The 14,057-nt window shown below is 51.2% G+C and overlaps 2 protein-coding genes across 2 annotated transcripts; both read left to right on the top strand.

The window, feature by feature from the left end:
- The first annotated feature begins 1,185 nt into the window (after positions 1-1,185).
- On the top strand, positions 1,186-1,671 carry LOC121601605 (conglutin alpha 2-like). The gene has a single exon (XM_041930433.1). The coding sequence runs from the start codon at positions 1,216-1,218 to the stop codon at positions 1,669-1,671; it is 456 nt and encodes a 151-aa protein (XP_041786367.1). The 5' UTR covers positions 1,186-1,215.
- A 95-nt stretch (positions 1,672-1,766) lies between these two features.
- On the top strand, positions 1,767-10,472 carry LOC121601604 (mucin-19-like). The gene is given in 4 exon segments (XM_041930432.1): positions 1,767-2,970; positions 3,038-4,108; positions 4,111-6,776; positions 6,816-10,472. Coding segments are annotated over 4 exon segments (7,536 nt in total). The 3' UTR covers positions 9,411-10,472.
- The last annotated feature ends 3,585 nt before the right edge of the window (positions 10,473-14,057 follow it).

Genomic DNA, 14,057 nt, shown 5'->3' with positions numbered 1-14,057 from the left:
GTGTGGTTCCAAAAACATAAAGAGTCTATTTTCTCGCTCTGTTAGACCCGACAGACGATCAAAGCAGACAGAGCGAGAAAACATGCTTATTTTGTTGCTTGGGACCACACGCCAAGTCTATTCCAAGAATGTCGTGATTATCACCGACCGAAAATATCATGACCAAGTGAGAGGCCAAGAGTTGGGTGCTCAGCTAAATGTCCCCAAGTATATGATTGATCCACCACCTGTTCGAGTCTCATCTCTGATCATATCAGTTGTGTACGTGAGCTGATTTGAGCTTTGTTTCAGTCATGAGTGTTGGTGACTGAAACAGTGGTATTTGGCAGCACTGTTTACAGCCAGAAAAAATCATAATTATGCTTGTAACGGCATTAAGCTCAGCTTGTCAGGCAGAGTTTAGCGTTCGACTCAAGTACTCGCATGTCGTGTTCAGCATGTCATGACGCCAATGAAAGTGCGCCGAAAGTATCAGCAATGAGCATCAAGCTACCTCGGATATGTTAATTGTGTATTAATTGTACCTGGTGAAAAACTCGTGATGCTCATGACATTTTGCAGCACTGTATATTCGACTATATAATGTATGCGTTTGTGAAGATGGCCCCAGTATCATTTATCTAATTGTATATCTGTTCCTTTGCTCATTTCAACAGAATATACGGAAATGGTCAACAACCTTCAGATTGCGTTTGAACGTGCCAGGAAGAAATACTTTGACGAGAACTCATCAGACGAGGAACTGATGAGCCACGAGTATCCGGATGTGAGTCGCGCGAATGCTGCGTTCAAGGAAAAACCGTCCTCAAAGGACAGCAACAAATCAACCTCCTCCGATGCAATGAACGGCCTGGACAGCCGCACAGCAAAGGCACGCCGAAGGACGCCGGCAAGGGAGAGGCCGGCAACAAGGACAGGTCGAAGAAAGGCGGCGGCTCCGGTGTAATGGCAATAATAACATAAGTGCAAAGTCAAGCAGCAGCAGCTCCAATGCAAACTCCAAAGATAACAGTGATGGTGGTGGTGATTCGCCGTCCCTCCAAGGGAAGGACAAACCGTGCAAAGAATCGAAAGCAAAGTCGGTGAAAAGTGGTACGAGTGCCGGGGGCGACAAGAAAGGTGGCAAAAATGTGATGGGCGAAAAGAAGGAACCGTTCGCGCCGGCGGCTGGTGGAGCCGGTACGAAAAAGCAAAGCAAACAAACAGCAGCCGGAGATGGACTCGGAACCGGAACCAGACCCGGAACCGCCGGAAAAGGACAAAAGTGCATCGCGAGTGAACAACAAAACTGTAAAACGCAAGCGCAAGGAGAAGGAGAAAGGTGGTAAAGTGAAAAGCAAGAAACTAAAAACCGAAACAAGTGACCATAGTGATGGGGAGGATGGGCTGCAGCGGGACGAAGATAGGGTGAATCTCAAAAGCGAAGAAGAGCCCGATTGGTGCGAACCCGAACGAAAACGGTACAAAAAGGATCACCATGGTGATGTGGGAGAGGACGAACCTGCAACGACACCGTTACAGGCAGGAGATGGTAGTGGTATGCAGTTGGCGGGTGGTAAAATGGATGATCTGAAGGAGGAGGAGGAGGAGGAGATTTTCCAGTGTACGAGAGCAAGAAGAGGCGGCGGTGAAAGCGCTGCAGGAGAAAGAGAAAAAGAAAAACAGTTCTAAAGTGAAGAAGGAGGAAAAGAAGATGAACAAACCGCCCAAGGTGGCAAGGGAAGGATGCAAAGTGTGAATCGTTTTCGCCGGTACGGCAACGTTCAATGTCGCGAACGCCCAGCCCATCGCAGGAGGATCCCTCCTCCAAACAGTCACCGAATGGGTCGTTGAGCCCCAAGAAAAAGATAACGTGTCGTCGGATGCCGGTGGGGGGTGTGGTGGAAAAAACGGGGTCCAAAAAAGGGAAGGATAAGAGTGGGTCGGAAGCCGATGGGAAACAGCATAAGAAGGGAAGTGGCGCGGCCAAGGCCGGAGCGGGTATTTCGGTTGCGAAGCTGGACAAAAGACGAAAAAAATCCGGCGCCCTGGCGTCTGCCAGCAAGGGTGGTGGCAAGGGCCGGCAAAAGAAAGCGGGTGGCAAACAGAAAAGCTCCCCCGTCGAGCGTGTCGACGAAGGGTCCAAGTGTGAGGAAGAAGCGGACCACAATGCACGACACGAACCGGCCCCGATGGATACGAACGGGGAGCGGAACGATGAAGCAAGCGATATGAGCGACTTTGAGGACATTGACAATATGCGTGTGAAGCCTCACGACACCAGCATCGAAGAGGAAGAGGATGGTGGTGATAGCGAGCGGGAGCCGGCGGCGAAAAAGTCGTCCGACAAATCAAAAAACAAAAAGAACAAAACCAGCAAGAAGAATGTGGGGAAAGCTGGCGGTGCTGGGGGCGAGCATCATCGCACTAAAAAGAGCGGCGGAAGCAAGAGCAAGCAGAAGGGGAAGGATAAAAAGATGGACAAAAAATCGCACAAGCGCGATAAGGCTGGCAAGGGCAAGAAAAAGTCCAAATCCTCCAGCGATGATCGTGCGCACGGGGGCGATCGCGAAGCAACGTCGAGCGGTGGTGAGGATGAAGAAGGTGCGGATGGAGGAGAGGGAAGAGTTGAATACCTCGGAGATGCGTCGAAAAGTGCCTCAAAGCCGATGCAAAAGCAGTCCAGGGACTCGCGCCTTGCCGCTGCAACGCGATCGATGTCACGTTCGCCCAGCCCGGCCCGTTCGTACTGTTCTGACGGTCGGTCGGCACGCGACAGTGGCGAGGAGGAAGACGACCATCCGAAGCAAGCGCACGATTCCACGCTTCCACCGAACCGATCGATCACTCCCGATATCAAGGATAAGTTTGATCTCATCAAAGAACGCCGGAATAGGGCAGCCGCGGCGGCTGCAGCAGCGGCCGAAAGCAAAGCAAAAGCCAAGCAGGCGAAAGCGAAGGGAAAGGAAGCAGGTAGCTCGGGAAAGAAGGGTAAATCGTCGACCAAAGGAGGAGGAGGTGGCAACCGTGGCCAAAAGCACGCGGTGGAAGAAGACAGCAGTGTCAATGCAAGTGCCTCACCATCAAGCGCTGGTGCCAAACAGCAGCAGAAAAAGCACCAGCAAGTGTGCGACCCAGAAGACGGCAGCAAGCCTTCCAGTGAAAGTAAATCATCCAGCAAAAGCACCACCAGTGGTGGTGGCTCGAAGGGGAAGAAAAATCGCGATAAATCGACGGCAAATAGTGGCGAGTCTTCCAACGCGAAACCGGGCGATAAAAAAACACCCCCGCCCAGGTGCTGCTTCCGCTGACAGCACGAAGAAGGTGGACCGAAGCAACGAGTACGACTTCGTTGACGATGGCCCCGACACAAAGCTGCACAAGAACCACGCGAAGTCAGCCCATGCTGCCAGCGGTGGCTCTTCCAAGGCGGCTAAAAAGTCAACGTCGGCAACAGCAACTGCGACCGGTCCGACCGGTTCAACCGCTCAAAAACATCTTAAAGCGAATTCCAAAACCATACCGCCACCAACGGGAAAATTGTCCAAAACACCCGCTACAGCAGCGGGCGGTGGTGGTGGTAGTGCGGCTGGTGCAAACATGGAGGAGCTAGAGCTGGAAACCGAGCAGACACTGAAGGATATTAACAAATGGTTGGAAAACACGCCGCGGTTTCCCGAGTACAGCTCAGCCAGCAACTCGCCGTCGCGCTACATCATGGACGATTTCGACACGGTGCCGGTAAAGATCGAACCGGCCGACTTCCGCAAACCGATTCCCCTGTCGCAGCTGCCGGCGGCGAACGAAGCGGCCGCTAGCCCGCTACGTGGAGCAAGTCCCGGTCTGGCGACCATCGCCACACCGCCGAAAGCATTCTCCCCTAGGTCGGCAGCCAGTTCAAAAGAGCCCAGCGGCCCTGCAGCGGGCACCGGCAAACAAGCGAGCGGCAGCACGACGCCATCCGCCTCACACGCGAAAGACGCCTCCAAAGGTGAACCGCTGGGTTCCGATTCGGCCGGTGCACTAAAAGATTCTACCAACAGCACCGCTGCCGCAACGGGCAGCAAACCCGCTGGACCGACGAGTCACACACTGCTGGGCCCTCCGCCGATCATACCGCCGCACTCGCAGAAAAGGAACCCAAAGAACCGAAGCGAAAGTCGCTGAAGGAAAAGCTCTGCCAGCTGGGTGCGGGTGGGCGAAAGCGCGATTTGCACCATCACCGTACCACGATCGACCGGTTGCAGCCGGGCAAGGCGAAGGGCAACCTCATCGGGACGATCCAGAATCTCAACAAGCCGGACGAATTATTCCCGCTCGGCGCGGGTGGTGGTGCTGGCGCGGGAGGCAGCGGTGCGACCGGCAGCGGTGCCCTGAACAAGGTGAAGGAGGTGAAGAACTCGCTGATCGTGAAGACGGACGAGTCAAAACCGAAGCTAAGCCTCGGTACCGTGCTTAATACGGAAGGGTTCGGTATCGTGCAGCAGCACAACTTTGCCGACGACGAGGACGATCCCAAGCGTAGCTCCTCGTTGCTGAAGAAGGACGAGGACGCTGAGGAGGACGAACTGTTGATCGGTACCGCAGCGATCGGTGCTGTAAAGCCCTTAATAAGTGCGTTGAAAACCGCAGCACTAGCGATCACCGGTGGAAGCTCTCCCGCCGGTAGCCGCGAGGGAGGATTGCTCTCGAAAAAGGATGAACCTAGCAACACCACGGCCGCGGGTGAGAAAACGGAACCGGCCAGCGATCTGGCGGTGGCCGGAGAGCCCAAAAGCAGCACCGTTTCGTCGGCAGCGGACAAGTTGTTCTCGCTGGAGGATGGAAAGCCGGGCAAAGGGGAGGAAACGATTGGAAAGGACGCACTCAAAGGCAAGGATAAACCGGCCGCAACGCCCAACCTGAACGCATGGATCAAGGCGTTCGGTGCGCCGAAAAAGCCGAAGAAATCGGACGACACCGATGAACCCGGCAAAGCTTCGCCGGCCAGCGATAAGAGCAAGCCGAACGAGAACACCTCCACCCACCCTTCGTCGAACGAATCGTCCAGCGGCATTGGCAGTCTGCCGACCATTCCCGGCAGTCTGGAAAGTCCCAGCTATCCCACGTTGCCAACCGTACCGCGGCAGCGAAAGGCCAGCACCGGCAGCACGGTTAGCGAGCGGTCCTCGTACAGCCAAGATCCGGACAGTCCCCGCATCGGTATCGACGAACGGCTCGGAGCGTATCCCGCCCCGTACCCGAGCCCGATCGGGGCGTCACCGATCATGACGTCGCCCAAGCTGGACGATACGCAGAAGAGCCCGTACCATCCACTGAACGGTGCGATAAAGGTCGGGTTCTATCAGGACACCACGCAGAAGAGCAGCCCGGAAAAGAGTTGCAGTCCGCGGGATCTACCCTCGCCGTATCCGCAGTACTCGCAGCATCTGTACACGTCCAACGCTGCGAACGCGACCGGTACCGGTGGTACTACAACTACCGCCGGGAACAATATTGCCCCCGGCGGAGGTTCCTCGGTGTACGGCAGCTATTCTGCGTATGGGACTACACCTACCGGTATCGGGTCTACCGGTACAAACGTTAACCAGCCCAGTACGGCAGCGGCAGCAGCTACGGCAAGCAGTGTGGCCGACAGTTTCAAAGGCTACGGCAAAGAGCTTAAATCACCGGTCGATTTCTACGACCAGTACAAACAGCCAGCCTCGCAGGAGTCGGACTACAACTCGTCGATGAGCCCCAGTACAAATCCCAACTCTCCATATCACAACCCGGCGTCATCACCGTACCAGCAGCAGCCAAACTCGCCTTCCTGCTACCCGCAAGCGTCCTCCTCCTCCCCGTACGGGCATCAACCGTCGTCGATTGCGTCGCCCGCCTCGTCGGTGGGTCCGCTGTCGCCGTACAATCCGCCGGCGGTACCGCACAGTCCGGCTACCGGACAGACCACACCCTCCAGCATCAGTGGCCACTCGCCGTACAACCCGGGCCAGGGGCAGTCGCCCTACCACACCAATCAGGCCCCGTCAACGGCCTCAACGTCGCCATCGACCGGTACAGCGGTGGGCGGCGTTGCTGCCAGTGGTGGTCAACCTAAGCTGCAGTCGAAACCAAATACGCCGCTGCACCAAAGCCCCAACTCACCGTTCTCACAGTCAAACCAAAGCTCCCCCTACTCACAGCAGGATCCCAACTCGCCCTACTCCTCCCAAGGTGGCCAGCTGTCGCCGTTCCAGCCGATGTCCCCGAAACCCCAGCAGCCGGCTGCTCCGTCCGCTGCCGGCAACACCAGCAACAGCAACGCCAACAATGCGATTAAGCTCGCTCCCCCGATCATCACGCCGCAACAGGCCGCCGCTGCCGCTGGCGTAATACTTCCACCCGAATCTCCCGCCCATTCGCAAGCGACGACGGCCGCGACGATCGGTGTGCATCAGGCACAAAACCTGACCGGATCGGGCGGCAGTACGGGCACGGGCAACAACAGTTCTGCCCCCTCAAGCACGCCGGGAACGACGATCGCGTCCACACCGATGCAGCTGAACTCGCACCAATCGCCCTGGACGGCGCACCACAATCAGTACAACCCGTACCTGAACCATCCGGGCGATACGGCCGGCGGGGCGGGCAGCATGTCGTCCTCGTTGCCCCCAGCACCGGCTCATATGCCACCATCTCAGCAGGGACATCTTAGCAACGTGCACACGCATCCATCGCCCGCCCACACGCAGCACCAGCAGCACCAACACCAGCAGCACCACCAGCAGCACCAGCAGCAGCAGCAGCAGCAGCAGCAACAGCAGCAGCAGCAGCAGCAGCAGCAGCAGCAGCAGCAGCAGCAGCAACAGCATCTACTGCAACACCACCAACAACAGCAGCAACACCAGCAAAGTCATCAACAGCAACACCAACCAAATCATCAGCAAACGCCACACGGGCACCATCTAGCGACGACACAGCAGCAGCAGCAAAGCCATCTTGGCAATCTGCTAATGGGATCCAACAACAACCCCTACACTTCCACGTACGGTCGGCCGTACGATCTCAATTCGGCGTCGGCATCCAACACATCGTCATCAGCTTCAGCAGCAGCAGCAGCAACGGTGGGCGGATCGGGAACGACCGCGACATCATCCAACATTGATCACCATCAGGCGCCGCAACATCATTCCCAGCAGCAACAGCAGCAGCATCTTCATCATCAGCAACACCAACAGCAGCATTCGGCGCCGCATCATCAACAGCATCCGAGTTTAAGCGGCATCAGCAACAAGAACAGCCCTAGCACGGCCTCAATCACCAACACTTCGAAAGTACCTGAAATGATCAACCTAGGCTATAGCGAACCTGATACCAATAGCAGCAAACCGGCGCAGGACGTTCCAATGAACATGGAATCTTCGAGCGGTTTGGGCAAGGAGAAAGCAGATGGTACGAAGGACAACAAACATTTGCAGCAGCAGCAGCAACAACAACAACAGCAACACCAATCTTTCGATCATCATATGGGCATGAGTTACGGAAACCCGATGGATATTTCCATCAGCAAATCGAAGGCGTTCGATATGTTTAATCGTGCGGCGACGATGAATTTCCCGCGCGGGTTCGGTGCTCCGGGCATCCATCAGCCGGCACCCGCTGGCAACGTTGGGGCCAACAGCACCGGCGGCTACGATCATCACCGCTCGTTGTCACAGGCGACCAACATGAACAAGGCGCACGATATGAGCGGTGGTGGAGCAGGTTCGGCGACGGCTAGCGTGTCCACCGCACCAACCGGCTACATCATGCAGCCGGCGGGCGGGAAACAGGCCAATCAACACCCAGCGGACCAGCTGCATCTGCCCCGCTACGATCAGCGCAGTCCGCAACATTTGCAACAGCAGCAGCAGCAACAGCACGGTGCAACATCCGCTTCCTCTGGGCCATCATCGCAACCAAGCGGCAGCGGCACCGCGTCGACGGATCTCAGCAGCGCGGGTGGCGGCTACAAATCATACGGTGTACCGGGTACTCCAGCCACGGCCGCATCGGCATCGCTGATGGACCCGGCAATACGCAATCTCACCTCCCTGTCCTCCCTCTACAACCCGGACCCGGACCGACTGCTCGGTGGTCCCGGTGCGCCATCTGCGACCACGGCTGGCGGCTTCTACGACAAAGGTATGCCGTCGGCCGCGCACATGTTTGGCAAAAATCTATCCCAGCCGCCGGTCGCGTCCTCCTCCGCTGCCACCACGTCGGCCCTGCAGCAGATGTTCAACAACACCATGGCGGCCACCACGATGGCAGCGTACAACGCCAACCGGGAGCAGCCGAACGTTGGCTCCTACGTGCCATCGCCCAACTATCACCATCCGCAGCAGCATCAGCAGCGGACCGACATGATGAATGCAACCAACATCCAGCCGCAAAAGATGTCCCACAATGCCAACGTACCGTCGGCTTCGGGCGGCGGTGCCGGTAATGCGTCGGTCAGCAGTGAACCTGCGCCGCCACCGGCTAAACCCAAACGCTCGCGGAAAAAGAAGGACCAGCTAGCGCAGGAACAGGCAGCGGCGGCGGCGGCGTCAGCAGCAGCTGCAGCAGCAGCAGCGGCAGCGGCAGCAGCCCAACAGCAGCAGCAAACGCTACATCAGCACGCAATGCATGCCGCCCATCAGCAGCAGGCACTCGGCCCACATCAAGGATTCCCCGCCTACCCTGGGCTAAAACCATCCAACTCTACCTCCTCCGCCAGTGGTGGTGCGGGTGGTGCTGGCGGTGGTCCACCCGGAATGGGTTCGGCTTCCGCTGCGCCCGGTGCGGTTGGGAATCCGGCAAGCAGCGCGGAAACGTCCGCCATTTCGCTGAAAACGGCCAACATCGTTCCCGGCAGCGCGTTCAATTTTGGCCCCGGGCCGGCTGGGCTCGGTCTGCCACCGGGTGGCCTTTACGGTGACACGTCTGCCACCACGTACCTGGAGGAGTCGTACCGCAACTCCCAAAATCCGTACTACCTCCCGCCCAGCCATCGGGGCACATCGGCGACGGGCTCGGGTAGCACCGGTACCGAGGCCGACAAGCTTGGCAACCCGATCGGCTCCCAGGCTACCCCGCCCGGGTCGGTAGCGGCGGCCGCCGCTGCCGCTGCCGTTGCCTCCGTACACGGCCCACCGCCACCGACCGCTGCCTCGCCGTACCATCAGTTCCTGGCTTCGCATCACGGCACACGCCCGTACCAGTTCATGAACCAGTTTGATCCACTACACCAACAGTACCTGCGACAGGAGGAGCTTCGGGCACAGATGATGATCAACCAGGGGCTTCTGGGCGCGCCGGGTGCCGCTCCGCCTGGTGCGTACGGACAGCCCGGTTACCATCATCCCGCGATCGGTATGCACAAGCCGTACGACGCGATGAACAGCATGAACCGCTCGCCCTTCCTATAACATCCGCAACCACCGGCTGCGGGTGAACTTTTGGGAAAAACGGCACCAGTGGGGACAGAGATGAATGGCAGCGAATGAAAACAAACTAAAAAACGATGTCCCCCTTCTCGTCCTGCATACAAAGTAAAAGGTTTACTTCAGTTGACATTATCATCCGTTCTAAGAACGATGTACGAAGGGTAGAACGAGTTTGTGCAACCTAAAATGCTTTGCGCATCTGTATTGATGTTTTCTATTTTGGGGGATTTTGGCAGATTATTTTACTTCTTCTAACCTTTTGCACAGAGTGGAATAAGAACGGTAGTGTTGTTACTTGAATAATCCATTAAAAACTAAGCAAAAAGTTACACCGATCACATCTTGCAAGGGTCCACCGCTAATTGTTTGTGAATGGTTGAATTTGCGAACATTTACTTCAATTTAGTATTTTATGTTTTAGACCTCTCTCTTATTTTCTTTTCCTTTTTTTCGTTTTGTAATCAGTCCAGACCCTTGTTGTCCCTAGTTTTGTATCATTGTTATGCAACTGTTGCAAGATTGTTTCGTTGCTTATACAATATGTTTATTCGTCCCAGTAAAGAATAAGGGAAAACAACCGTCAATAAGTTGAAGTATTTTTCTTTACGTGTTTTTTTTTGTATTGTCTTTCCGACCAGAACTGAGTTGGAATAAGGTTGAATTGTCTCATAAAACTACAAAACCTGTGTATAGTTGTAGATTCGTTCACATTGTGCAAACGTCATGTTTATGCCTCGTCTTAGACGATGATGCAGTGATTGTGTGATAAATGTATGTCGCTGCTAAAGGAAAAGATTGTATTTCTCTAGCGGCTATTATCCTATTTTGGTGTGTGGTGTCTCAGAATGTTATAAACTGCAAACGGCTGGGTTTTGTATGAATTAGGTTGTTTTTAATAACGTAAATTATGTACTCAGTTATGCGCAGTTTGTGAAGTATACTTTTGGTTTTTTTCGTTGTTATGGTCTTAAATGAACACACACATTGAATATTCTCAGAATTGGTCGAGTGTAAAGGTTTCAAGGGTGAAAATATCAGACAGCATTTAACTTTAGCCTCAACTTGTCGAAGCTACTTAGCCGCGATTCTGCTTAAGTTCTGCTACATAAATATGAATTAACTAGTTCCCTTACTACCAAGAAGATACATTACCACATTCCCTCGATGAGTTTCCTTCACTTTTTAAACAGAAATATCAATTAATGGTAAAACATATTTCATCAGTAACCGTAACACTCACAAATAATACCAGTCGATAGTTCGAATAAGTAAATATTGAAGAATATTCTATTATAACACAAGCAGATGAAAACAAAATGGTAACCATTTCGTTTAATACAGTAAAAGTGCAGCCACTCGCCACCCCCAGCCCCTGTACTGTACGCCTTATTCGTCAGCGTAACTTCCACCAAAAAAATGTGTGGAAACGGTTAATCATCGTTTGTCTGCATGCAAACAGAATATAGGAAAATAGAAGTTTATCGATCTAAGCTAATGGAGAATTTAAAATAACACAATAATCAAACCCCCGAGCAAAGCGTAACGAGATTAGTGAGAAAGAAAGAGAAAGAGATAAAAAAGATATAAAAGGCAACAAATTTGTTAGGAGTTGAATAATAATCAAAATTTGACTATAGGATCTATTTATATTTGAAAATGTATATCATTGCTACACGATCTGTATCTGGGTTCTGATCCTTGTTGTGATCTTTCTGTACGGGTTCACCCCTCAGCACGATTACCAATCACATGCGTGAAAGAACAAAAATTATGTATTCTTTTACTGTGGTTGTACAATTTTCATTTCTTTATTTTTTGTGTGTAAACAAAAGTAGAAACTGATCGGACGGAACAAAAACAGACAAATTGATCATGTTCGCTTTTCCTTTTCTTCATCTTATGTTCTTTGTTTCTAGCTCTCTTTCTCTTTCATACAATTAAACCGAGGGCATTCGAGAAAATGTAAAAAGTCGTTTTTTAAAAGCACATCAGTAGTTACAGCAACACAAACATTAGACGATGACGATCGCAATGAACATTACGGTTGTTTAGGTTTCTTTTTCACCCTAGTAAGCCTTTTTGTACATACATTTAGTCGGATAAAGAGTGCGATCCGATCGCTCTTGGTAATACGAACTGTAGGCGGCGAACCTTCTCCCACGACCAAATGTAGCGTTTTCTTTGCTGGAAAGGAAACCTTACATACACTATAAACTCTTCCGTTCCTTGTATAGATGTTGTGCGTACTGGTGTGCGTAGGTTAAGCTAAACAACTTGTTAATTATTAGAACAAAAGAACAAAAACAGGCATGCGCGTAGTCTGTCGAATTAGCGTAATGTGGATCAAGGCGAATTGCTAAAAAAATCGTTTGACAAAATGCGATTTTAGGGAAGAACAATGCTATAGCCATCGGAATATATATTAGTTAATACACGTTTTAAGTATAGACTTTCCTACACCTCCACAGCGTTTCACACCAGTTGGGGATGTGGGCGAGTGCGTACACAAAAAGAATCGTATTAAGTGGGTAGTATAAGTTATTAAACGATACAAGACAACACAACAATTGTACGCAACAACGGCATAAAGAACTGTTTTCGAAACCGTACATCTAGTGTAGTGAAATCCCGTGCGTGTGTGTGTGTGTGTGTGTGTGTGTGTGTGTGTGTTTGTAAGGTTAGTCGTCAGCTGTGTGTGCCTGTCGTCGTGTGCGCATTTCATAATTGCTGTGTTGAGGATAATTAACAACAGGAGCTAAATTACCCCTTACAGGAAAAGGAAATAATTCTAGCAAAAGTTAATTCACTAACGCATATGTTAACTGATGATATAGCGCGTTTGAGTTGCTTTGAGTAGCAAAAGTTGTAGAGCAACAAACCAACAGCATCCACCACAAAAGCCTTGTTTGGTTAAGAAAGCTGAAAAACTTTTTGTTGTTGTAATGTTTTATGTTTTAGACTATTAACGTCTATCCACAACATAATGTTTTCGGGATTTGAAGGGGTAGTTAAAACGAAATTCGACAAAAACAATATACATATTCAGCATAAAAATAGGAATTATTCAGTGAGAGATGTAAACAAGGAAAACACGGCAGATCAAAACAAAATAGCAGCAAACGCAAAATGTAATCTAGATACATATATCTACGTTAAACGTCCGTTTTTTCTTCATCGCCTCAGTCACTCTTATGTTGTAATCCCATATTTTAATGCAAAATCGATTGTAAAGTGTGAAACAGTAGTGCAAACAGAGGTAAGAACTAAGCGAACATCGCAAACATGTAAGACATAACATACCTACATACAAAACACATTAAAAAAAGAAAACAAACAACACACACCGCGAAAAATAAGAGAAAATATAGTGAATTTAAACAAACAACACGAAGTCAATGAAAAAGCGAAGAGAACGATCATCGTATGAAAGAAATCAGGTGCATCGAACTGTATTGATCCAGTCTAGAAATGTAAGTGTGATTAGTTTTCTTTTTTTTTCTTAATTGTTCCTATGCATCCAGAACTTATACTTTTAAGGTGAAAAAAATAACCTATAGTTTACGAATCGTAAAGAATTTTCGGACAAAACATAGTCCATTAAAACATGAGTCATATGTCGTTTTTTTTTAAACCAAAGTCGGTTGTACCTTTTTTGACACGCCAGTCCTGAGATTTACGTGTACAGTGCAAAGAACATAACATGTAGGTTTTTGTCTACAATTCGTTATCGGCTGTCTATAGTATTTCTTAACATTTGGAAGAATTATCTTCAAAAATTATTATTGAAGATAGCTAGGTTCGAGTAAACTGTGCCTCCTATCTCTCTCTCTCTTTTTCTCTCTATTGTTGGTCAGCTCACGGTAGAGCACGTCGGTGTGACATGGCCCCTCCAACAATCATTCTTGAGGATGCTCGGTCGCTGGGTGCAGCCTGCCATCCATGTAGATACCTGATCTCTGACAGGTCTCCCTTCACCTAATCCAGCCATCGAGTTCGCTATGCTCCCCTGCGCTTTATTCCGAACTGGGGATCACTGTCGAACACCTTTTTGGTGGGGCATGAGTCCGGCACCCTCATGGCATGCCCTAGCCAACGTATCCTGCCAGCCGTTGCCACCGTCAGGATGCTCGGTTTGCCGTACAGCTCAGCAAGCCAGTGGTTCATCCTTCTCCTCCACGCTCCATACTCGAACACACCGCCAAAGATCCGTCGGAGGAGGTCCGGAGGATGCGTCGCTCAAATATGCCCAGAGCGTTTGCATCCTCCGCTGTCCATAGAGGATCACGCGGGTGAATCAATGAGCGATATATCTAGATTTTCTTGCGGTCTCGATGTCGTTTGAATCTTAACAGATGGTGAAGTCCATAGTTTGTACGATTCCACTGCACAATCCATCTTCGGATTTCACTGCTGATTCGGAGTGACGTTCTGAAGTAACGACCGTCCAAAGATACCCAAACTCCTTTACCACCTGGATATTGTCGCCGTCAACTAATACACTTTCGGGATTGAGCCTCTGGCCAGAAGGTACTTTACGTTTGTCACATTGATACTTCGCCTTCGTTTGCTTATTGTTCTTCATTAGATTTATAGGTTGAGACCTCGACATCTTCATGATAATAGGTACTT

This window comes from Anopheles merus, unplaced genomic scaffold, assembly GCF_017562075.2.
Source record: "Anopheles merus strain MAF unplaced genomic scaffold, AmerM5.1 LNR4000122, whole genome shotgun sequence".
Classification (NCBI taxonomy): domain Eukaryota; kingdom Metazoa; phylum Arthropoda; class Insecta; order Diptera; family Culicidae; genus Anopheles; species Anopheles merus.
Note: the sequence above shows the minus strand (reverse complement) of the source record. Positions and strands in the feature narration are given on the sequence as shown.

Excerpts from the sequence above, each read along its gene's own strand:
- LOC121601605 (XM_041930433.1), top strand. The coding sequence starts at position 1,216 with ATGGACTCGGAACCGGAACCAGACCCGGAACCGCCGGAAAAGGACAAA.